General features: G+C 47.1%; 1 protein-coding gene across 1 annotated transcript in view; it reads right to left on the reverse strand.

Annotated features, from left to right (window-relative positions):
- DNAI1 (dynein axonemal intermediate chain 1) overlaps positions 1–26040 on the reverse strand; it is a 187684-nt gene that overhangs the window by 47189 nt on the left and 114455 nt on the right. Inside the window, exon 19 of the mRNA XM_054986152.1 lies at positions 2416–2601. Coding sequence (XP_054842127.1) covers positions 2416–2601 — 186 coding nt within the window. The remainder of the gene's footprint in view (positions 1–2415; positions 2602–26040) is intronic.

Genomic DNA, 26040 nt, shown 5'->3' on the forward strand with positions numbered 1-26040 from the left:
CCTCCTTGCATATTTTAAAATATGATTCCAAAGAAATGAAATGTTTGGGAAAAGGAATGGAAGATTTCACTTTTTGTAGAGGATACAGAAAGGAAACAAACCCTTTCTCATAATAGTGTAATTTTCCAAGTTTACTAACATTTATCTCGTCATAATGCATTGTGCTGGGTTCCGGGAAGCAGCGTTACTTCCGGGAAGCAGTGTCACTTCCGGGAGTGATGCCACTTCCGGAAGTGACATCATCACACATTTCCAGGAGCTTGTGTGTGCTTCGCACATGCACATGTGATAATAGAGAGTTCCACCACCTCTTTTCCCAGAAAAAAAGCCCTGTTGGTAACTGATCTTTGGACTGCCTGACCTTGCTATTTGGACTCTGGAATGGACTCTGACCATGCTACTGGACCAGCCTATGACAGGACAATTCACTTTTCTTGCTCTAAACAGGCAATCAGTCAAAGAGTTTCACAGAGACCTTCCATAAAAAGCTCTTTGGCACTCAGAGAACCTCAAACATTTGGATGGTTAATCAAGCATTTTGGAGTCCTCTTGAAAGGAATATTATTTATGGTATTTAGAGAATTTATATTCCACTTCTCCAGAAATTTATCTTGAAGTGACTCACAAAGGAAAACAATGGGGTGGGGGGGGCAGAGAGAAAGAGGATCTTAACTGGTGGGAATGCCATCGGGGGCTGGCATTCTAACCACAGATGTAGTGAGCAGAGTGGATCGTGCTATAGTAAGCCCAAGCTGTCCTTCAAGAGTTTTGTACTAACTTCAGAACTGAGAACTGGAGAGTGTCACATCTTTCACTGTCCCCTGATGCCAGCCAAAAATGTACCCTGCTCAAGAGGAAACAACTGACAATTTCAAGGCTTAAACATTTTCACTAAGATAAAGACATGTCTGGGGGGAAGGGAAAGAATGTGAACAGTTCTTCTGTATCGTCTGTGCCCTACTCAGTGCTAGATTACTGCAGTGCTCTCCATGTGGGTTTGCCCTTGAAGACTCTTTGGAAACCAATTAGTCCAGAGTGTGAATGCAAGATGGCGGCTGGAATGGACTTCACACAATATATAACACAAGTGGCTGCCTGTTTGTTTCCAAGGTACTGGTTGTAACCATAAAGCCTTCTATAGCTTGCAAGCAAGTCCTTGAAGGATTGTGTATACCCGCGGTGTCTTGTGTGCATTTGTCCTGAACATCTTTGTGCCCTGAACTCAGGTTGCCAACAAACCCAGAGAAAAATGTCCCATTCCTTTAACAAAGGTGTCCTCCTTTTATAGAAGTGTTCTTTCCCTGTTTTAACATTCCCAGGGGCTGGCTTGGTTTTATTTGATGCTCTATTATATTCTTGCTGAACCTGTTATTGTTTTATTGTGCCCATTTAATTTTTGAGTTTGATATTTTCCCATTTTTAATAACTGCATACCCCTCAGATGCTGTAAGTGGAGAGATGGCCTAGAAATATTTTCAAGAAATAAACAGTGTCCATTGGAAACTTCTCTTTTGTGCGCACACGCACGCACACACACACACACCCCTCCACCAAAATGGTATTTCAAACAAATGGATTTTTAAACTTTGTATGAGGCCACTTCGAGACTTTGATGCTGATACAGGCTTTCAGATTAATTAATTGATTAACTAGCAAATAGGATGGCTTTGTGCCAGGCCTCTTTCTCCGCAGTCCCCAGAGACTTACTCCTCACTTCCAGGGGCCAGAACTGGGGAGGGGACCCAAACCACTATCAGCCCCAGCTCCCAGTGCTGAAGGAACTGGTGATGCCTGGTGCTGACTACTCTAAGGAACTCGACCCTCAGCAAGAAGGCTCGTTGGATGCTGTGTTCAGGCAGTGCCTGCAGAAGCCTATGGTAGCCCTAGACCCCTGGCAATTGGGAAGATGCCCAAGAGGCAGCCACCAGCTGGGGAAGTCCTTCCCCCCCTCACACACACACACACACACACACTACAAAAAGGAATGGCTGCATTCCAGGTGTTCTAGATGCTTGCGCACTTCTAGCAGCCTGTTGCGGCTCAAGGGAAATACCTTCTCTCAACACGAGCGAAGAAGCATTGCCCGTAGGAGGGCATCTAGAGAGTCCAGCGGTGGGCAGTGATAAGTCTGCCACTGTGTATGCTCTGCAGGGACCTATCACATGGTGAGTCAGACACTTGTGCATTGGTCACTTGCTACCGTGGACACTGCTTAAACAGAAGCCATTATCCTGGCTGGCATGAAGCAGCTTAAAGATCAGCTAGGTCAAGACACCTACTAGCAACTACAACCAGCCAGTGCCAAAGGCGTGCTACATGCTTTTAACTTAAAAATACTGAGTTGCTTAGTTCAGTGGACTGCACCACTCAGGAAGACACCTTCAGGTCCTGCAAGATCTGCTCAAAAGCGCTTACCTTGGGCATCTTGCGGAGGTTCGGCGAAAGCTTCAGACAGATCACGTGGCCACGTTCATCTCCGATGATGACGATGGGGTAGATGGGGTTGAACTGGATGTGGGTGAGTTTGTTCTTCTTCTTGGCCACCACAGCCTGGATGCAAATGGCCTCGTACTTGTTGACGCTCAGATCAAACACGTGGGCCTGAGCAGAGGCAAAGGGAAGGCACATTAAGGGACAAAGGCAGGGGACCGAACGCAAGAGCCTGGTGCGCACACGCAGACACCCAAGTGGTATCTCTGGCAGGACCCATTGTAAGTTTCTTCAGGACACCTCTGAGGAAAGATAATCATCCATGACCTCTCCAGGTAGCACTTTCTCAATAAAATCCTAAGCAGAGTTACTCCAGATTTCACGGTCTGTTACTGAACTGTGACTGCCAAGCACCTGTCACCATTTTGCTCTGCCTCCAACTGCCTCCATACATCAAGACAGAACAGGAAGGAGCACTGGCGATCGTCTAGCATACCACTCTGCCCTAAATTGATACATGGCACCATCCTCTTCCCACCCTTAGAAAAAAGGTAAAGTGTGCCACTGAGTTGCAACTGACTCATGGCGACCCCCTGAAGTCCCACCCTCATGGGGTTTTTGTAGGGATATATTCTTAATACTTAAATTAGTAAAGTTTGGCAGAAATGTGCATTGGATATAATGAAAGCAACAGACACAGACTCCAGTTTAGCTCTATAAAAATACTTTACTACATAAAGGATAAAAATAGGGTTACATTGGTAGAAAATAAGAAATGGCTAACTGACTACATCTTTGCTAGTAGAAGGTAGACTCCAGACTGAAGAAGACTGAACAAATAGCAATAAAACTTCAGTATGTCTCTTCACTTAATTGCCCCCCGCCAATAAACCGGTTGCCCAATAGAGAATCCTAATTCTGCTTCATTAAGAATAGTGACTCTCCTTTCTATGGCGAGAATTCTCACTTGAAGCCTAAGTGGTCACATGCAAATAAGTGCACTAAGTAACACAAACAGTTTCTCTCTTTCATGACTGAACGAGAACACTTGCTAAATCCCAACAGTTTTCAAGGCAAGAGATGATCAGAGGGGGTTTGCCATTGCCTTCATCTCCCACCCTCACGTCTGGCCAAAATTACTCAGCATCTCCTTTCCCCCAAGTCTAGATGCTGCTGCATTATACTGAGCGCTGATGTATCAAGGTCCTCTGCTGTGGCTGGCAGCAACGCTCCGGGGTCTCAGGCTGAGATCATTCACGTCACCTGCTTCCCGCAAGCCGTATTGAATGTGTTGTTGATTTGCTTCTGAGTAAGTGTGCAGAGGATCAGACTGCACGGCACTTTATCATCAGCCAAAGCCCAGGGGTGGAGCAGAGGCTCAGCCTGCAGAGACTATCCACACTATATCCTTCAATGGATTTCTCAGTCCTTCCCTCGTCCCAGGGTACCTGCAGGCAACGGTAGAGTGTGTTCCGGGAGGGAGGGATGTCCGACAGTATTCTCTACAGCTCACCAAACTACAAATCTCATGACTCTTTGGGGAGAGCCCTGACAATTAAAGTGGTAGAAGATAGATCTGAATCAGAAAAAGGCCCAATTTATGTTGCCACCCTCCAGTTGTGGCCTCCTGGAATGACAACTTATCTCCAAACTGCAGAAATCAGTCCCCCTGCAGAAGTGGCAACTTCAAAGGGTGGCCTCTATGGCACCACATCCCTGCTGAGGTACCTCACAGGGCTCGAGGAATTTTCCAACCCAGACTTGGCAACCTTAACGCCCCCCCCCCAACCTAATTCAGTGTAGGTTCTGATCAATATTGGTTCACCCAGCAGTACCCCAAGCTGTCCATCTCACAAGCGATTCTTGCATTGCAAGGAGGTGCTCTTTAGGACAACACTCCCAGCCCTGCTTTCCCATGAGAAATCCCATTGGAATGTGCAGTAAAGCCCCAGCATGTTGGGGAACAGGAGGGATTGCTTAGCCTGCTGCAGCCTTCTGGTCCGGACTGGTTGCAAGAGAACCCGCCGAGGCATCTTTCCTCAGGCAGGGAGGAATATGTAGAGAATACAGCACATTCCCTACCCTGTCTCAGCCGGCACTGCTTTTCCTTCTGGGAATTTGCAACTCTCTCTCCGGCCAGCTCTCTCCCCATTCACCTTTTGCCAAAACAGTACCAGCGATTCGGAGCAGGGCAGCGAAGGACCTCTTGCACTGGGCCTGTCGCATCTCTGGGGAGAAGAGATGGCCAAGTACACACACCGAGGTGGTGCCCTTCTGGGGACCATTCACTCACCCCCAAACTTATTTAAAGGCCGTTCAGTGGTTGTTTTATGCTCATTTGATGACCGTGAGGTTTTTTTTTAATATTGATGACTTTTGGTTTTATGGCATTGTTTTAGCTGCTTCAAGCAGGTCTCTGGAGAGGTGATTGACAGGCAGGCAGGCAGGCAGACTCAGGCAAATGCTCCTACATCCTGAAACAGTCACCAAAAGTCAGGGACGTCTAAGAGCCAAGCCGCAAGTGACGAATGACACTGGCCTGGCAAGTGAACAGACTCACGTGTATTCCTCTCTGTTCACTTGCCATTCACTTGCTCTCCACTTGATCTAGTGGAGCGCAAGTGAATGGCAAGTGGACAGGGAAGAATACACGTGAGTCTGTTCACTTGCCAGGCCAGTGTCATTCGTCACTTGCAGCTTGGCTCTAAGACTACCTCCTCCTCGGCAGCACGACCCTTCCATTTCATGAACCTTCGCTCTTTATTCCCCGCAATGTAATTCAATGAAGGCCATAAGCTGCACTCCCTCCAGCACTGGACACATTTCTGCTTCCGAATGCAAAATAAGATAAAGAGCAAAAGGGAGGTCTGGGCTGGGCTCCCCCTGCAGCAGGCAGAGAGTAAGCCCCCTCCGTGCCCCCCTAGCACTTGAGGATAAGGATAGCAGCGTGGAGCTAAGTAAAGGCACACATTTAAAAATAATCTGAAACCTTCCTGAACATCATAGACTCTTAATTACTGAAAGCGAAAAATAATCACCAGGTAATCAGATTTTAAGTCGAGAGCTGTGCTGGGATGCATGCTGGCTGCCTTGGCTGCAGAGGGCTTAGTGATTCAGGGCCTTGATAAGATAATCAAGAAAAGCTGCAGCACTAATTAATTGCAGGGGGGTGACTTACTATGCTAGCAGTCCTGGAGAAAAAGTGAAATCCCTGCGGAGCCCAGCCTGCATCCCCCCCCCCTCCAGTTTCAATTCTAAATGTGTGCATATGCCAAAGAAATCCACACCTCTCTCAACAGTCTAGGGTGGACGTGCCAAACCAGCCCCAACCAATCTGGCAGGCTGCAGAGACTTCACCACCCACCAGTCCAAGACAGACCCCGCTGCCATTTTTGAAGTCTCACACTTGGAAATCTCACATTTCTTGAATACAGTTTTTGTGGCTAAGGTTTGGGTCCTGCACAGTGTGAACTGAGAGCTGTCCTGTCTTCCCTCTCGGCCAGCCTTCCCCAAGTTATTCTCTTGTGGGTCAGTGGATGCCCAGGAACATGATGTGGTTCTAAATGGGGGACGCTGCAGTGGGAGGGGAGAAGTGACAAAAATTGCTTCCCCTCCCGCTTCTGTTAGCAGGAGTGCCTCCCACAAGCAAAAATGCAGCTGATTTAAGCCTAGGAAATTGTGCTGGGTATCGAGAAGTTCCATGTAGTTCCATGAATGAACTTGTATCAGGAAACGATTCTTCCTTAGCCCAGCCCAGCCCCTCTCCCCTCCTCTGAGGGAGTTCTGACTCTCAAAAGCTCATACCTTGGAAATTTAGTTGGTCTTTAAGGTGCTGCTGGACCCGAATCTTGCTCTTCTACTACAGACCAGCACGGCTACCCACCTGAAACTTTGGCCATGTATTAACTGATGGGATTTCAATTAAGGTATGGAATTCATTGCTGCAACATCTAGAGATGGCCAAAGGCTGAGATGACTTTAAGAAAAAGGATTGCAGATTAAGGAGGCTATCAATTGCTGTTAAGTATGTTAGCCAATGGAACCAATAGCCAATGCTATTTCTACAACAGTTCAGGGTGCTGTTTTGAAGTGCATGGCCAATGAGACATGCTCAGTTGCTTGGATGCTGGCCTCTGCTCATTCTGAAACATGACAGCCACACTAAAGCCAAAGTCCTGGGAATCAGGCTAAGAATCTTGGAATCACACAGAAGGTCATTGATAATCAAGTCACTGCACTTTTCAGCCGTAAGTGTCAGTGTCTGTAAATTCTGAAATTAACTCTAAATATCATAGTGCAGCTGGATGTAGCCCATCAGGTTAGCCACACAAAGGATTATGGATGGAAATATCACCGGAGTCCTTCTGTGGAAAGCTGGTTTGTTTCCTACCACGGAGCCTGTTATTGACTCAGTTACCAACGGCTGATCAAAGAGCAGTTCCTCCCAAGAAAATCTGTGTGTACCACTTGGTGTATCAAGTCAGATAAAGTAAAACAGGTTCACAACTACTGCGGCAATACTGTTACCAGGAATGGCTCCTTGCAAATGGAGGGGGAGGGCGGATTAGCGGCAAGGAGGAGGCTAAGCGAGAGGGGTAACAAAGCGGGATACTCCATCAATTTTTACGGGGTCCCCTCCCCAAGGAGACTGACAAGAGACGGGTTCTTCAAATAAAGGGTAATTTTTATTAAAAGGAGGAAACACACTCACAAAAAGGAACTCACAAGCAAAAAAGATTCCTAGGAAAAGCAGTGGTGAAATTGGAATAGATCTGAGGGATTTCCGGGTGATAATTACTTACCCAAGAAGCGGGGTAGTCCATGAAGAGGGTGTCAAATGGCCAGTGTTCTTGACCAGGAGGGCTTAGGGAAGGAGACCGTAAGGGTACAGCGCTCAGATCCGAAGAAGCGTGCACGATTTGAATGAGGCAAAGCCCTGGTTTTTATAGGGCAAATCATGTTCTGAAGCTGGGGAGCTCCCTCAGGCATTAGGACAAAGTCCTTAAAGGTCATCCCCTGGGAGTGACAAAAAGTTTGATTACCTTTGATTGGTGCTACTGGGGTGTGACAAAAGAGTTGAATTTTGTTCTCCTGGTGCATTACAAAGAAATGGTTGCTAATTAATGTCCTCAGAGCTGGGCTAATGAATTTAGATCTTGATTAAATGTTCCCAGGGAGTTATAAATTTATCAGAGCTGATTGATGGCCCTCAATTTTTAGGATGGGATTCAATCATGGAGAGAAGGGAGATTGGAATGAGGGTTGCTGACACAGCGTCAAGATTGCATGTCTGCAGCTTGGAGGGGCAGGAACTAATCACACCCGATCACTCGGCATTTACATTCCATTCATGACTTACTCTCCTGGGTGGGACTCGGCAATGCTTTGCTCAGCCAGCTGTTTCATTAATGCGAATCAAGGCGCATTAATTCAAGGAGCCTGTGATTTTTATATCACAGGCTGCTATTAAAGATGGCGGAGGCCAGGGTCAACTGCTCACAATACTGCGAGGACTTCTGTGGTTCACCTCTCAGATTGCATAAGTGGGACGGCCAATTATCCTGGCGCGTTCTGAGTCTACATGTCAGCTTCCAACCCAGAACACTGGGATGTTTCAAAGAATGCACAAAATGCTGACTTTGGATGTGTTCTAAAGGAGAATCCAAGAAGCTACAGAACATGACTGTGTATGCATCCAAGATGAGGCTTCTAAAGGCAACTGGCTGAGTTTGGCCACTGGGGAACATGGAAAAGCACTTTCTAGAAATTAGCCACACAGCCCCCAAATGTCTTGGCATACCAGAGCATAGGACAGCCCAGGGGAAACAGGGCTGCACTCACTGTTGTTATTTATTCCGTCTCTGTGTGTGCTATGTGCCGTCAAATCTCCTCCAACCTATGGTGACCCTATGAATGAAAGACCTCCAAAACATCCTATCATTAACAGACTTGCTCAGATCCTGCAAACTGGAGGATGCGGCTTCTTTTATTGAGTCAAGCCAACTCATTTTATGTCTTCCTCTTTTCCTACTGCCTCCCACTTTTCCTAGCATTATTGACTTTTCCAGTGAGTCTTGTCTTCTCATGATGTGGCCAAATCCCGAATCAGTTTCCTGCTTTGGCTTTGGGTTTCCAAACCTGCTTTGGTATTATTCTGTAAGCTTTGGCCATTGTTTCCAATGGGAAACACCATTCCCGGCTATCCAGGAGCTGGGGGGAGGGCATTTTTTTTTACCAAATAATACCAAATTTGCTGGAGACTTACTCCTAACTGTTCTCTCACAGCCATCCAACTTTCATGAAAACTGGACTGCAGGGGGCCATATTATGGCTCCCCAAAGAAGGTACCCCTATTCACCTCCAATCTCCATTATTCCCTATGGAGAAAACTATCCAAGGGGATGGGGGTGGCATTTTACACACTAAATCTTCACAGTTTTCAGAGTACATAACCCTGACTGTCCTCTCAAGACTCCACCAAGACTTATTTGTCTTTTTAGCCATCCATGGTATCCGCAAAACTCTCCTCCAGCACCACATTTCCAATGAATCAATTTTCTTCCTGTCAGCTTTCTTCACTGTCCAACTTTCACATCCATACATCATAATGGGGAATACCATTGTTTGGATTATCTTGACCTTGGTCTCCAGAGATCCTTATCTTTAAAGATCTTTTCTAGTTCCCTCACAGCCACTCTTCCAAGTCTCAATCTTCTTCTGATTTCTTGACCACAGTCTTCCTTTTTGGTTGATGATTGAGCCAAGGAACAAAAAATCTTGAATAATTTCAATTTCCTGATTTTCAACTTGAAAATTGTGTAATTCCTCAGGAGTCATTACTTTTGTCTTCTTGATGTTCAAGTGTAATCCCACTTTAAATCAACTCGTTGCTTCGCTAGAAAACTCCTGTAGATTAGTGAATCTTAGTACAGTTTGAATTATTTTTATCCCACCCTGCTTTGCTCATGTTTTGGGATGTTGGTAATGGAATGCTGTGTGTGTGTTTTAAGACTAAAGCCTTGTAAGGTGCCTTGGATGCTGCATGACTGAAATTCGGACCAGAACTTTTATAAGTAAGGAAGAAGAAGACGGGCAAGTCATCAGATTTTCTCTGGACACCACAAGAATTACAGATAAGTCTGAAACACAGCTGAGATTTGGTAACGTGGCAACAGTGGATGCAATCGATACCACAACAAAAGGTGAAGGATGATTTAATACCAAGGTGCCCTTTCTATCTTGACATGCATCGTGCCGCGTGGCTTCGGCTGTCCTTATGACAGATCCTCTCCCCTTGTTCGTCTCCTCTGCTGGAGCAAAATGCAGCACACAGACAAAACCCAGGGGGGTCTGGGGCTTATGAGCTCTTTGGGGAGGGGGGGCAATACATTCAGCAATGACCCCAAAATGTACTCTGACACTGCTGGCCCATAGCAGCAGCTGTGGGCAGGTTTCCAAGCCATAATGTATAGCAAAAGGAGATCCTCAGGAACACTGCTCCCGGCCCCACCTCCATCGGCAACCTCTTGCTGATCTTATTGGCATTCATTTAACCATTCTCAAAATCCCTGTACACTTAGTTTGCACAGGGCCTCTCAAATTCACTTCCAATTTCACTTTAGGGGGAAATCTGTCTCACCCGGAGTAAGAAACCCAAGAGAATGAAAGCTAGGAATGTAGAGGAGCAGCTAAGAGTCAAGACAGGTGTGAGGCAGGCAGACCCATAATCCAGAGGAAGCCATCCATTTCAGGCTTCAAAGTAGTGTATCCCTCAGTGCAAATCACTTGCTGCTGTTTGGCTGTGTGTGGGTTATGTGTGTGTTGCATTTGACGAAGAGAGCTGTGGTTCTCGAAAGTTTATGCTACAATAAAGTTACATCTGACAAAGAGAGCTGTGGTTCTTGGAAGCTTATGCTACAATAAAGTTGCATCTGATGAAGAGAGCTGTGGTTCTTGAAAGCTTATGCTACAATAAAGTTGGTTTGTCTTAAAGGTGCTCTTGGACTCTGCTATTCTGATAGAAAACAGAGTGGAGAGGGAAAGGGAGAAGGCAAAGTTTGTGGGGAAAAGTCCATCAAAACGTATATGCTTCTGAGTCTGATCAAACTGCAGCGGAAGGTCTCGGCATCCTGGGTTATCAGGCAGGCGGTTCATTAGTGACCTGAGCCAGCCACTTCATTAAGAGGCCAAGAGCTGCGGCTTGCTTTTCCGCTGAGATGGTGTTTGAAGGCCAATCTATAGACAGCAGGAGGACAGGAAGGGTCCTCGGCCGTGAAGAGCGTCCTGCAAAGTGCTTGACATTACTTGACAGTGTGCCATGGGGAACAGAACCGTATGAAGGCAGAGGCCACGTCCAGCAGTTCACGGAAGTCAACGGCCTTGCAAGGGACCCTGAAGTCTGTTGCTAACCTGTTGGGAGCAGCTTTTTTAACCTTTGCTCTGTCTAGAGGCCAGCTCCAGACTGGGTAAGAAACAAGATTTGTCTTCTAAAGAAATCTCAGCGAATAACGACTTCCTGCTCTTTTTCTGCACAGCGCTGTCAAGAGAGGGGAGGAAGAGGAAGGACAGGAATCTACCAAAGAGAAAAGCAGGGCAACAGGGGCAGTTCCTGTTTCTCTGCTGCAAGTTAAGAACCGGCCCCTCATCCTTCTTCTTCTTCTTCTTACAGAGGCTCCCCTTGGACTTCAGAATAGAATGACCACCATGACAGCCTGCATGGTGTGGTAGTTAGATGGGAGCTGGGGGAATCGGGTTCGAATCTCCACTCTGCCATCAAGCCTGCAGGGCGGCCTTGGCCAATCATGCACTCTCCGCCTAGCCTGCCTCACAGGGTTGTTGTAAGGAGAAAAAGAAGGGGGGGAGAATCGCCTGCTCCTCCTTGGGTGGAGGGTGGGATAAAAATGCACTAAAATAAAATAGCATTTATGTAGCACTTTTAGAGCGTTGAAACCAATTCACGTGCTTCAGCTTAACAGTATTTACACTAACTACGCAAGGGAAGCCACTATTAGCACCGTGTTGCTAATATGGAGGGTGGACGGGTGGGGGAGGCAGAGCTGGAGAAAAATTAAAATGTTCTACGCAGGGGTAGCTGCTTAGTGTCCCCAACCAGGGCAAAAGCAATAGATACATTTAAAAAATAAAACATCAAAAGTGAATAGTGCCGTTTTCCCGTTGCTACTGTGGCTGTCATACCAGTTCAGGGACAACAGGGTTTCAGCATGACCAGGTTTCCCTTTGTTTTCCCTGCCCCAGTCCCCCAGCAGCAGCTCCTCAAATCCTCCAGGACTCTTCCAGTTTTTTTAAAATGGCAATTGCCTTTCCCCTTATATCTCTGCAACAAAAGGGGCTAGAAACGTACTTTTTAAAATACCGCAAGCTGCGGATTCACAGAGCGCAATTCACAGATATAACGTACACTAATTAAAACAAAAACAAAAAAAGGTGGGGTGGGGTGGCCATCGCAGAGACAGAGGCAAGGAAAACGGCAGCCATGCAAGTAGGACCCGAAAAATCCAAAATTTTCTACCCACATAGCAGCCATCCAGGCTTTGCTGTGATCGTTCCAAAAACTCTGTGGCAAAACAGATTTAGGAAAAATCAGAGAAAACCGATGTTGTTGGAATAGAGGGGGGAGGGAAATCCTGCTTCTCAAGATCATGGAGCCCAGGGCAAATAACTTATGGAAAAGGTAAAACTGGAAATGCCTCAGAGAGCCATGATATATTTCTTTAAAACCAGCATCCTGGGAGTGGGTTTGGCATGGGGTGCTGAGGGGTCCATTTTTGCTGCTCCATGTGAAGTACTCTGTGCGTGTGAAATCATCAAAAACTGAGAAATAACTCCCTCTCCCCCGCCCCACAAGTTGTTTCAGAATGGAGAATATTTGGGTGGTAACCCTTTCTACATTCTTGGCAACATTCCAGGCCCAAATGGGCTATTTTTTTATTTTTAATAGCTATTCCCCAGCTGCTGTGTGGCTGCATAGAATCTGAGATGGGTCCAAGGAACCTCCCAGATCCAATTGTTTAAAAAAGTGAGTAACTAGTTTGGTTCTTAGTTCATTCCCATAACAGCCCTACGAAGCAGGCCATTATGATTCCAGTTTTGCTAACCGAAGAACGGAGATGGAGAAACTGGGACTCATTCATGCTGCAAATCAGAGGCTTAAATGGAACAATCCCAGGTCCAAAGTGACCGCAGAGTTAAACCCAGGCCGGACTACAAAGCTTAACTACCTTTGTAGAAGGGAAAATGTCAAATCTCCATTGCTGCTCTCTGAACTACAGAAAAGTCCATCTTTGATTCTCGAAGAAACGAGGCAAGCAGAACACGTTTGGTTCAAACTAGGAACATTTGAATGTTGTCTTGATTTGCATTATTCAGATAGGTTGAAACGTGTTAGGTAAATATTTACAACAAAAATAAAATGATTTGGTGCTAAATGATTTGTCATACTCTGCGAGGCCTGTTTCGATTCTATGTGACTCTCATGTAGAAGCTGTTCGCTGGAATGTGACTGCCTGCTCTTATCTCTTCCTCGGCCTGCGGTTTCTATTTCTCCCGGGAAGGCCTTGGATTTTCTCACATCTCATCTCTGCTGTGTTCTGCCGTTCATACATTAAACTCAGCTAACTGTTCTCAGAAGGTGGGGTGGAGCTGGGCTTAGACTCCTATATACTTTATGAGCTTGTAGAGAAACGCCGTTCCTAGCAAAGCATGTAGTACTAGTGAATGCACTAGCGGCTTATCCGATAAAATGCTTTAACTCATGCAGTCCCTGGACTCCTGCACTTGTAAGGGCCTGCCAGTTGAATCTCAATAACTTCACTGCAAGACTCCAAGACTTCATGAGTTAAAGATGTATTGATGATCCCCAGTTCAGCATCCCAAAACGTTCTTTGTTAGGAATAAAAGCTGATTCTCAATACCCAACATATATAGACATTTAAGCACAGCCCCGCTCCCCCCTCCCAGTCCCCTCTTCTATCTACAGCGAATACAGGAAGGAATTTAGCTACAATAGATAACTACTGGAATGCAAGGTTATGTATCTATGGCAACGGTTCTTGTCTTGGTAAAAGTTCGACATATTTCCTCTGCCTGCTTGCAGAGAAGAAACGGTGTCGGCTAAGAAGAATTTTTACACACAGGATTTTACACAGGAGTATCAAACCCCAACATTAAGTCCGAAGCACGGCAGGGGCTGACTATGAAGCTGGGCTTATGGCAGGGGACATGTCTGCTGACGCCAGTGACGTTTTTGAGAGTTACTTGGCAGAACCTCACAATAGATTTGATGTATAAGATTCTCATGGGAACAAGAAAAACCACCAAGAAAAGTTACCCAAGGAAGCCAATCCCTGTGCAATTCGCTGCACAAAAGAGGCGCTCCGTACATTTGTGTTGTTATATAGCAGAGAAGGGCAAGCCAGCTTCTTCTGACTGACAGAAAGCAGCACGGAGAGCGCCGGTAAATTTCCAGAAGGTCGTTGCTGAGTTGACAGTCTTTTGTATTTCAAAAGGCTGCTTGTTTAAGCCATGTGGAATTAAAAGCCCGGGGAGCGGCAATCCGAGGGAGAGAGACAGCCTCCCGATCGGCGAGCCTGCGGCTGGCTGGGACTGATCTGGCAGTCATTTAGCAAGATGGGGGATGGCAGAACACGCACCCACACGGGACCCCCAACAACAAAGGCTTGGCATGTAACAAATGCTGCCCCTTTGCTCATTTGAATGCCCTGGCTCTCTCTAGTGTGCCCTCTCTTTGTTTAAAACAGTAATTTATTCTCAGTCTTGCAACATGGCAGACAAATCATTGGGCCTTTGGAGGCTCATCTGGGAAGCAGGTTTTGTGGTCACTATAATATCCATGAGTTCGACCCATGGATGCCAACTAGAGTTGCCAGGTCCCCTTACCTTCCTGACGGGAGGAGGGACCCGGGACACGCCTTATCTTTACTCTCCACGTGCAAGCTTTGCAGCAGGATGATTTGGGCCCCAGACAGGCAGCCTGTTGGGAGCCCAAATCGGCCTGCTGCGAAGTGTGGGAGCCTCTCGGGGCAGTGCATCGACGTCACTCCTGGTATCTCTCCCTGATCACTCGAAGACGGAGAAAGGAGATGATGTTTTTGACTAGGAGGTGAATGAGCAAGTTTCACACAAAGAGGACATCGCCTTGCAGCTAATTTTAAGCCTGTATGGTGGCATAGTGGTCAGAGAGTTGGATGAGGAACGGAGGGACCTGAGTTCGAATCCCGGCTTACTGGATGACTCAGGGGCGGGGCCTGTCATTCTCTCTCAGCCTAACCTACTTCACAGGCTTGTTATGAGGACCAAATGTAATGTAATCTCCTTTGAGTTCTTTTGTGGGGAGGTGGTTTTAAAATGTACTAAACACACAAATAATACAAAAATAGTATCTGCTTTTTGGAAGAGTCTAAAAAATGTAAAGAAGAAGAAGAAGAAGAAGGAATAAAAACAGAAAAGCTTGATGAAGTAGACAAAGAAGCAGCTGTTATTTCACAGTAGCGTAATTTAGGGGCAGGGGAAAGACAGTGTCTGTACTGGAAACAAGAACATCACTAATGTAGAATAGCTAATGGGCAGCGCAATCCTTAGGGGGGAGGTGGGAAGCGCTCAGAGAGAGGACTAAGACTAACGCTGGCATAACTCACACTTACGTGGGCGTAACCCCCCCTCTGCCGGCAGCCGGGAAAGGCATGCTACCTCTGCTGGGCCACCACCAGAGCCCACGGTCAGTGGCCGAACAGAGGCGTGAGTGTGGCGCAAGTCCCTGCGCTGGCGCTGGAGGGGCAGGGCAGGGGGCGGGCTGCGAGTTAGTCATCTTTCAAAGCTGCCCCAGGCCCAGGAACGCCCCCTGCAGCGGTGGAAAGTTACACCACGAAAAAAGGCAGCATAGCTCATAGGCGCCCATTGGACGGGAAAACTTGCCCCCCCCTGGTGCCCAGCCCCACCCACACGGCCTGATGGAGCATAGGATGGCAACTACCATGGGGACCAATCCGCGTGCACTCCTGTGGTGGCCTAGACCCCCTCCGTGAACCCAATCAGCTCCCCAGGCACTGTACATAGCCTCCAGCTGCGCCGCCCCTGAACCCAAGTAAATAGGGAGGCGGCCAGAGGCTCTCAGCGCCCTGCAGCGGAGACTTAGAACACAAGGTGGGAGAGTGGGAGCTGGCAGTGGTGGGCCACAAGTGCTCTGGGGGGGGGACTTAGTGGAAAATAGGGAGTGCTTTGCCCTTGCTCAAGGGAAGAAGAACAAAGTCCAGAATGTCTGATTAACAACAACCACCTAAGTCCCCCTTGCAGGTTATCTGACTCTGAGTCCCAGCTCGGAAACGGGCGAGGGAGCAACTTTCTTTCTCCATAAGGAATGTCTAGTAGTCTTGCTAGGTCTCATTTTGTTTTAATTTTTTTAAATAAATAAAATTAAAATTCTACCTGTGCAAGTTGGTGGGTTCAACAGGCCTTTTTAGAAACATAGATTAAAGCAAACAACACAAAAAAGGAGCAGTCTGATTTGATTGTTATTCAAGAAACTTGTTTCACCAAGGCATGAAAAGTTTCCGAGTTCCATATTTAAGGGGGAGAGACACTGTGCAGTTACTCCGACAAAGACTACACAATAGGTTTGGACACAATTTAGGCCGGAGTTCCCTGACTTGACTCTCATTCTCCACAATCAGACAACAGTGGAGGAGAACTTATTTCCAAAGTGCTGCAGGATCCTATTCAGTCCTAGCACACACGGTTTTCCTAGTCCAAAATGAAGTCAACACTTTGTCCAAACATTGTGTAATCTGGACCTAAAGGAGAGATGATTAAATTCTGTTGAAAAATACCCCTGCAAATATCCACTTTTACACAAGATCTGAAAGGAAAATATATTTTTCTTAAAAAGTAAACCAGCATGGTGTAGTATTTGGACTAGATCCAAGTTCGTATCCACGCTCTGCCAGGAAGGCCCTCTGGTTGACTTTGGGCCAGTCACATATTCTCAGCCTAATCTACTTTACAAGGATGCTGAAAGCCACTTTGGATCGCCATCAGAAAGAAAAGTGGGGCACTAACAAACAAACTAGCCTTTAAAAAGTTCACTCTCTGTTGCATTTACGCAGCCATACATTAATAGATCTTTATTCCCATTCATATATGAGACGTTTTGCCTTCTCTTCTTGCTATCATCAGTTGTATGCTAGGACGGACTTTGTTTTTGCACCTTCTGACAGTGTGTCTCAGGGAGAGGATGTAACAATAATTCCAACAATTATTTTGGGATGGCAAATCCTGCCTGATAACCCCCCCCCCAAAAAAAATTCTCCCAAAAAAATTTGGGGGGGGTGCACACCCCTATCATGCAGCCATGCTATTTCTCCTTCAGATGCAGAAATCTGGGGGGAATCAAAAGTGCAAACTGAATAATGCTCTTTAGAAAATTATGAGTTAAAGCAAAAGTTTCAGGTAGGAACAGCTTCTTTTTTTTTTTGCTAATGTTACCTCTGGGGTGCATTTTGTGTTTACATTGCAAGCCTTTAAAGTTTGCATGAGGGGATGTTTTATCTCAGCAGAGGTCCATTATAAAAGGTAAAGGGATAAAAGCCATCAAGTACTTTTGTCAGATATAGATCAAGAATAGAAAATACACCACAAGGCTGGAATACAAGCCATCAAGCACAAATCCTACCTCTTCTTAAGGCTCAAGAGTTATTTGTGTGGTGTCCTCGATAGAGAGTCAGAGCAGGAGTGAGGAGGCCTGGGTTCGAATCCTCACTTATGAGAGTCTCTCTGCATGATACTTCTTACACAAGGATGCTCAAGTGAAGGGAGATGCAATGTTAGCCAGGACGTGTAGTTTAAAAAGACAGGACAGAAGGCTCTGTCAATGTCCCTTCTCTACAGGAGGGTAGTTTAAAAAGACAGAACCGGCAGAGATCACTCCTCAGAGCGTTTGTTAATTAGATGAAATTAACAAATCCCTGGAGGAGCAATAGGGCTCTGTATTTTCAAACTACCTTCCTGTGGAGAGGGGAAACTGACAGAGCCTTCGGCATTTAAACTACACCTCCCGGCTAACACTGCGTCTCCCTTCACTTGAGCGTCCTCATGTAAGAAGTATTGTGTAGAGAGACGGTCAGTGGGTAATTTTGGGCTACGCGCTCTCCTAGCCTACCTTTTGTGAGGACAAAATCAGGAAGAAGAGGAGCTCCTTGACAGAAGGATGGAGTAAAATGAGCAGTTAGATTTGTAAAATATTTCTGAGTAAGAAGGCTGGTGCTCAAAAATGAGTATGTGCTGTATTTTTTTTTAACTTGAACACTTTCCCCCCTTTGTATTTGAGGATGGCCTCTCCACCCTTTTGGGTCCTGTCCGCAGCTCTCTAAGGCCGCTACTGGAAGCTCCAAGCTTTCTGCCTGTGAAGCAGGGGCCAACTCCCAAATGTTTGACTGACCAAGAGCTGACGGATCCGGAGCAACACAATTAGGCAGCCACAGCCTTCTTGGAAAGGTGGGGGGGGGGCGGAGTTGGGAACTGGTCAGAAGGACATCTGGTCGAGATGCAAGCAGCCAGCCCTGTAGCATGCTGCTCTGTGATGTCCGGAGGCTTCACTGTCCAATTACTCCGTCTCCTAGGAAACAGTGAACTCTGCTGGATCCGACCAATGGCCTTTCGAGAGCCAAACTAAACGTTACCTTTTCTAACAAGTTTGCCACGGACCCGAACGTTTTCTTTTTTAAAAAAGGAGCGCCCAAACAGGCTTGGAAAAGACGCTGTGGAGGGAGGGCTCTGGCCTCCCCCCTAAAAGTATTTTCCCACATGAAAACAGTACAGGAGAGGGAGATTACCCATTTCTGCTGTTCCACACGAAGTATGTGGAGCAGAAGAAACAGGGAAATATCTCCTCCCGTGTGCACAGTGTGGGGGGAAACAGTTGGGGAGGACCAGCTCCAAGTTGGGAAATTCCTGGAGATTTTGGAGTAGGAGCCTGTAGAGGGAGGAGAGTTGGAAGGCACCTCTGCATGGTATAATGGTCCACCATCCAAACAGCCATTTTCTCCCAGGGAACTGATCTCTACGGCCTGAAGATGAGTTGTAATTCTGGGAGATCTCCAGCCACTACCTGGAGGTTGGCAACCCTTCCCCTCATCATTCCGTGCTTGTTTGGGTTCTTCTTTTTTGAAAGAAGCCATTCGCCGCAGCTGCTGTGTGGCTGCAGGGAAGACAAGATTGGCTTCGCAGCGAACTCGTAAAAAAAGGGTGATGTTTAGTTTGGCTTTCAGTCTAGCAGTAACCATTCAAGGCCTTCAGACGTCCACCAAGCAGAGTCTCTCAGCCTATGGCTTCCACACTGAAACAGTTCAATGAAGAGCCATTAATATGCCAAAAATAACAAGTCAATCTGAAAGACCAGCACATAGAACAAAATTAGCAATTTTTTTTAAAAAGACTGGGCAAACTAAAAAGTTTTGGCCATCTGAAGTCAGGCATGAGACAAACCACTATGGGGAAGCAGCAGGATTGGAATTCAGTGCCACCTTAGAGACCAGAAAAGATTCACACAAGAGAAGATTTTGATCCAGTAGCACCTTAAAGGCCAACTAGATTTCCCAGGTACAAGATTTTAGAATCAGAGCTCCCTTCATCAGATACAAGGAGTGGAAAAAGGAAGGGGTCCTTATAATCCAGGAGGAGGTTGGGGGCAGTATTGTAAATCAGAGTGTTAGGAAGCTGGTTATAACGCATCAATCAGGACATAGGATTTTTCTCGCATTACTGATACTAATTTTCTGGACTTTGCACCCAGGGTCTATCAAGCTAACTACAATTATGTATTATAGCTAGCTTCCTGAATCTCTGATTTACAACACCTATCCTCCGCTTGGATTATAAGCATTCCTTCCTTTTTCCACGCCGTCCTCATATCTGACAAAGGAAGCTCTGACTCTTGAAAATTCATACCCTGGAAATCTAGTTGGTCTTTAAGGTGCTGCTGAACCCAAATCTAGCTCTTCTACTACAGACCAATACAGCCAGCCACCTGAAACCATCTTCATGGAAGATTTACAGAGTGTAAGCTTTTGAGAGTCATGGCTCTGTTCTTCAGACAAGGGAGCTCTAACCCTCAAAAGCTTAGACCCTGAAAATCTTGTTGGTCACTTGGTGCAAGTGGAATCAAATCCTGCTGTTGTACTGCAGACCTATATGGCTACCCACTAGAGGTGGGGACAAACTGAAATACGAACCAAAGTTCATCACAAACCAACTGGGCCGTTTTTTTGGTTTGCGAACCAGCAGTTTGTCGGAGGGCATTTCTGACAAACCGTGATGAACCACAACAATTTTAAGGCTGGTTCGTTTTTCAGTTTGGCACTGTAGACAGCCTGGCACCGATCAATCAGTTTCCCAGGCATTGGGTGGGATGGGCTTTGTGCAAACCTTCTGATGTCCCAGAAGTGACATATTCATGAACTAAACAAACCGGTTCGTGAACTTAGCAATTTCATGAGGGTTCGTGGTTCATTGTTCGTGAAATGTGACGAACCACGAACCATAACGAGCCACCATTTTCCCGGCTCATGTCCATTTCTACTATCTACCCGAAATTATCCACTGCGGGAACCCACGGTCAAGAAGCTACCACTGAGAATATCCTCTCACTTCACCTCTCCTTGCCTCTGAGTGAAGGGGTACCCAACATAAAGCCTCCAGAGAAGATCTTAATTCACAGGCAAGCTCATATGGGAGCGCCTGCTTCGTTGGTACGTTGGTAATGTATGCTACTATTAATCTGTTTAAATCTTTTAAAAATTTCTGTTTCAACCAGTGGCCACCACCAGATCTTGAGGCAGCGAGTTCCCATTATGATGTGTTCTGTGAAGGGGTTCCATGCAACATGTGCCAGTCTGGGAAAACACTAAGTGATAAGAAGCAGGCCATATTCAAACAACCTCAGTATAACATCCTGGAAAAATCCAAAGTTGCTACAGACAGAATCGTTTACTTGATTCTTCTAAAAGAGTACCTCTCATTTCTTGGAAGATACAGTTCTCTGTCCTGGGCAATTTGGTGAATATTTCTGAATACAAAAATCCTGCGTTGCCTGGCTGCATATGCTATAGATTTAGATATCCTATTAAAGTAGATTTCTTCCAGCAATTAAATGCAGCCAGTACTTCATTAGGAGGTGGCAGGGCTGAATTGTCTGTGGTAATTGAACTGTGCTGCTTAAGTGTCAGGTCTCTGAACGAAAAGCTGATGAAGAATCCTCACCTCCCCTGACACAGAACAGAAAAGCTTCTATTAAAAATGAATCTGAGTCTAGTTTAAGCAATACTTAAAAGCCGCTGGATCCCTCATGGCCGATTAGAGAGTGTCCTGATCATGCGTGAGCAAGGGAATCAAGAGAGCAAGTGTGGGGTCAGGGTCACAGAGTGTCAGACAGGGCCGGATCTAGGGGGGGCAGGGGGGTAGTCTGCCCCCGGGCGCCACCAGGGAGGGGGCGCCGGGAGCAGCTCCCAGCTGCCGGAGCGCGCAGGCGGCAGCATGGGCAGCTGCACTGTCTTTTGCTTGCCCCGCGGGACAGGGGGCAGCCAGCTTGCAGTGCACCCCCTGTCCTGCAGGGCAGGCAAAGGGCAGCGCGGGCGCCCACGCCATTCGCTTGCCCCGCAGGAGAGGGGGCAGCCGGCCGCCCCATCCCGCGGGGCAGGTGCATGGCGCGGGCAGCCTCACAGGCTCCCATGCTGCCTTTCGCTTGCCCGTGGGACAGGGGGCGGCCGGCTTGCCGCGCACCCCATCCCGCAGGGCAGGCAAAGGGCAGCGCAGGCGCCCACACCATTTGCTTGCCTTGCAGGAGAAGGGGCAGCCTCTGGGAGACCTGGGTTCGAATGCCCACTCTGCCACAAACTTGCTGGGTGAGTCTGGCCCAGTCACAGCCTCTCAGCCCAACCAACCTCATAAAAGGAGGATAAAATGGACAAAATGGAGAAGGTGAGACTATTGCAAGCCACTTTGGTTCCCCCACTGGGGAGAAAGACAGAGTATAAAGGCAGTGTGTAAATAAGGAAGTACATAGTCAGTCCAAGGGGATGGTGCATTTGGGGGGCGCACTTCTAAACGACTGATTCTCTGTTAAGAAAACAAACTAAGTAAGGGCCAGTTCTCCCAAAGCACAGGGAGTCCCTTTTGTCTCCTCCTTACACCTCCTCAGGATAATAAAAATGGCAGCAAGGGAATAATATGGAGAGAGAGCGTTCTGAATGTCCATAAAGCAAGGAGCTTGGGGAAGGTGGGGGGGGGGGGCGGATATGTCTCAGTGCCTCACCACGTCTGGCTTCACCACTCCATATTCTTATTGATGCAGAATCTTCTGCTTTGGGTCCAGGGGCAAGCCTAGACTGTCTGATCCTCCTAGCATGGCCTCTGCCTTTTTTTTTTGTCTAGGGTACCACTGCTCTCCTTGACCATTCTACTTGTAGCAATATGGGGGGGAAATGGGTATGCTGTAGTTCCTGGGAGGAGTCAAGAATTATGCCGTGGTAACACCTAGAGTCCCACCCCTTACTCCCCTGCTCCCGTTTTCCACCATCACTCAGCTGGGTGGAGGGAGAAAATTCCCTGGTGAAATGGAGTGGTGATCAGCACCCCCACAGCAAGGATGTCACAAACAGAAAGTGGTGGCATTGTGTCGGGTAACGCGCCAGCATTCACCCAAAACTCTATGGTCTCCCCTGGCATGATGAGGTCAGTTCTGGTTTGCAGTGGAAGTGACATCATGCACCAGGGTAGGGTTGCCATGTCTGGAGCTTTGTGGGCAGGGCCATGGGGGCCATGGAGTCATGCCCACTGGGACTTTTTTCCCCTGCTTCCCCAAGCATCGTGACACATTTGTGCGTCCTCCTGGGGTTTCCCCAAATTTTCACCAATTTTTTTGTGAACCTGTTTTACTGTACAGTTTGGGAAAGATAGCAGTTAAGCCTGAATGGCTGCCAGCCTGCCATATGGGTGGGAAAGTTTGGGTTTTCTTGCCCACGTGGCAGCCATTTCTTTTCCCCAACTCATGAGGGCTTTTTTGTTTTGTTTTTAAATCAGCAACTGAATATTGTTATATCACTATAACATTAGAATAATGCATGTTAACAGATTCTCTGAATTCCCAGTTTTCATTTTTAAGTCTATCTCTAGCCCCTTTTCTTTCAGATATATAAGGTGAAAGGTGTAGGGGGAGAACTTAATGAATACCATGGACTGCCAAAAAGACAAATGAGTGGGTTCTAGATCAAATCAATCCTGAAATCCCTAGAAGCCAAAATAACTAAACTGATATTATACTTTGGTCACATCACGAGAAGACAAGACTCCCTGGAAAAGACAATAGTACTAGAAAATGTTGTAGGCAATAGGAAAAGAGGAAGACCCAACATGAAATCGACTGGCACAGCCACGGCCTTCAGTTTGCAAGACCTGAGCAAAGCTGTTAATGACAGGATGATTTGGAGGCCATTACTTCATAGGGTTGCCATAAATCCAAAGCGATTTGATGGCACATAACGCACATGCCTAATCTCTGAAGCAACAGATGGCCCTGCCGGAAGCGGGGTGGGTGGCTGAACTCTCCTGTGCATGACGCGGTATAATATGCAATTTGCTCTATTTGTGAAGGAATCCCATTACAAAATTGCATTTGTGTGCATTTCTTATTGCAACGGACATGAAATGTTTTCTCTGTTGCATCAAGGAATTAAACAACACCACTGCACAGAGCCACAACTACTGAGGCCAAGACGGCACCTGTAGGGGTGGAGGGGGGCCCTTCAAGCAGGCCCCCACTTTGGCCTGCTTCTCCTGCTCTAGAATGTGAACTGAGAGAGGGTTTTCCTGGCTCATACTGGCAGCCCCCCCTCCCTTCCCAAGTTGGAGGGAGAAAAACAGTCACATCCCAGAGATATTCTACCATTTTAATCTGTTTCTCCCACTGAATTATTAGGGTGACGTACAGCAAGATACTTGAAAACAATATTAAGCAATAGCAGCAATACAAGCAAAAATCGCCACTCAAACTTTCCCCACTTTGTCCTAAAAATGCATACAGTCGAAAGACCTGTGTTTGTTTCAAGGATTGGACCACACAGATGAGCAACATCAAGAGCTGTTCCAATTAGGGGCCACAGCAGTAAAACAGACCATTTGATGCCTACTGGCTGCTCGGAGCTCAAGTTGAAGCAGAAATTACTGCTATTTTCAAATCATTTTTTTTAAATCAGCTTGTCTACGAACAGCTGCAAAACAAACCTGCATCTGAGACAGAAGAGTGGCAGCCATGGGATGCTAAAGCCTCCTTGTGAGTCAGTCACAGATCTTTAAGTGCTAAAAGCAGAGCCCTTCAGGCCATGTGAGAACCAGCTGGAGAGCAGTCTCTGGGGGAAAGCGGAAGCATGCTTCTGGGCAGACTTAACCCTTCCAGGAGGCATGCCGGAGTTTCTGTGCAGACAGGCATCCTGTCCCACTGTTTCACATTGCTTAAGGCAACAGGTCTGAACAAGAAGCAGCCATAAAGGTGAGATACAAAGGGTTTGCCCACCGGGCCTCTCTCCACAGCCCTGCTTTAAAACGTTACTTGACTGAGCGCCACCAAATCTCAGTCCTCCATTTCCCGCATAAGGTTGTGCTCCTTCCATCCGCCTGCCTGTTATAAACTTGGAAGTCGGCGGGGATTTCGACTGTGGGCTCAAGTCACTCCAGGGCGCACGCTGGATTCAAGCATAGTGGCTTGACTGCAGAATGGATCCGGAATCAGCCAGCCAGGCCACCAGGCCCGGAAGATGGGGAGCCCTGTCCCTCCAGGGCCAGTTAGCCCTGCATCACCGCTGGGTGGAATGGAGCTTATCAAAGAGGCAGCAGCCCAACCATAGGACAGCTGGAGGACTTCTTAGTGTAATTGCAGCATTCCGTTTTCAGACAGGCCTTCAGCATCCCTCTCTCCACTGGATACTGTAATTCACAACTGGAAGCACAAGAGAAAGATCCAGGCCGGGTCCCCAAAAAACCTCCCTGGAAGAAGCCAGCTGTGTACTGGGAAGAAACTGTGCTAGTCACTGCCAGCAGGGGGCTTACAGCCCTGTGGGCCGGTCAGTCTGGATCAGTTACTGCCACCTGGCTGTGCTTGTGACTTAACAACAACATTCGATTCATATACCACCCTTCAGGACAACAATGCCCACTCAGAGCGGTTTACAAAGTATGTTATTATTAATCCCCACAACAAAACACCCTGTGAGGGGAGTGGGGCTGAGAGAGCTCTGAGAGAGTTGTGAGTAAACCAAGGTCACCCGGCTGGCTTCAAGCGGAGGAGTGGGGAATCAAACCCGGCTCTCCAGATTAGAGTCCCGCGCTCTTAACCACTACACCAAACTGGCTCTCAAACAGACTTGACTCTATTCTTCCCTTCTCTAAGAGTCTCTCTACAGAAGACATCTGATACGTATCAGGAAATGCAATGTTAGCCAGGGAGGGTAGTTTAAAAAGACAGAGCCAGAGGCAGGGCAAAGGCTGTGCTATACACTGGAGCTGTGTGAAGGGGCTGTGAAATGCCAGAAGGGAAACTTCAGTCCATGATAACCTCTCCAGGTCCAAGCCTGGCTCCGGGAGGCAGCTCCAGCCCATTTCCATTCCTCGCTGCCCTCTGGTTGTGATCCCACACAGTTTTAGACTAGAGAGGTAAAACTGGCAGAGACTTTGGGGAGGAGAAGATGAAATTAACAAACCCTCTGAGGAGCAATCTCCACCAGCTCTGTCTTTTTAAACTAGGCTTCCTGGCTAAAACAGGGTTAACATACCTGTAACTTATGTTCATCGAGTTCTTCTGTGCTGACACACATGGGGACTGCGCAGGCGCAGGCCAGCCGCCGGAGAATTTTCTAGAGCTTCCATGGCTCCGAAGGGGCCGTTTGTCGCGCGCCTCAGCGACCGTTTTCCCGCCCAAACGGTCACGTGATCCTCCAGCGACCAACGGCCCCTTCCCTCAGTTCTCCCTTGCCGCCGCTTGACCAACACACTTCAGCCACAACACCTTAAAAACACCAATTTCCGTTACAGCCATCACATTATCGTGCATTGGAGTTCACAGCGGGGTAGGAGGGAGGGTTGTGTGTCAGCACAGAAGAACTCGATGAACATAAGTTACAGGTATGTTAACCCTGTTTTCATCTTCGTTCTTCTGTGCCTCCACACATGGGAGTGTACCAAGCTTCACACAATAAGGAAGGCGGGGGTGAAGTCCAACACAATTTTATTAAGCAAACAAGAACAACAATAAATAGATATGCATATATACATCTATGTAAAAATACTGTGTAAGGACACATAAATACTCAATATTTACACATATACACACCCCCAGGTACATATATACACTTTCACTCAAGGGTACCCAACAGGTACGCCAAGAAAGTCATTCCAAAACTCCCTCAGGAAAAAAGGGAGTGTAAGACAGCCTTGGCCACAGATACATCCTGCTCCGCATTGACATCAACGGCGTAATGCCTGACAAAGGTGTCTGCAGAGGACCATGTGGCTGCTTTACAAATGTTAACCAGG

Source organism: Eublepharis macularius, chromosome 8 (genome assembly GCF_028583425.1).
Source record: "Eublepharis macularius isolate TG4126 chromosome 8, MPM_Emac_v1.0, whole genome shotgun sequence".
In the NCBI taxonomy this organism is placed as follows: domain Eukaryota; kingdom Metazoa; phylum Chordata; class Lepidosauria; order Squamata; family Eublepharidae; genus Eublepharis; species Eublepharis macularius.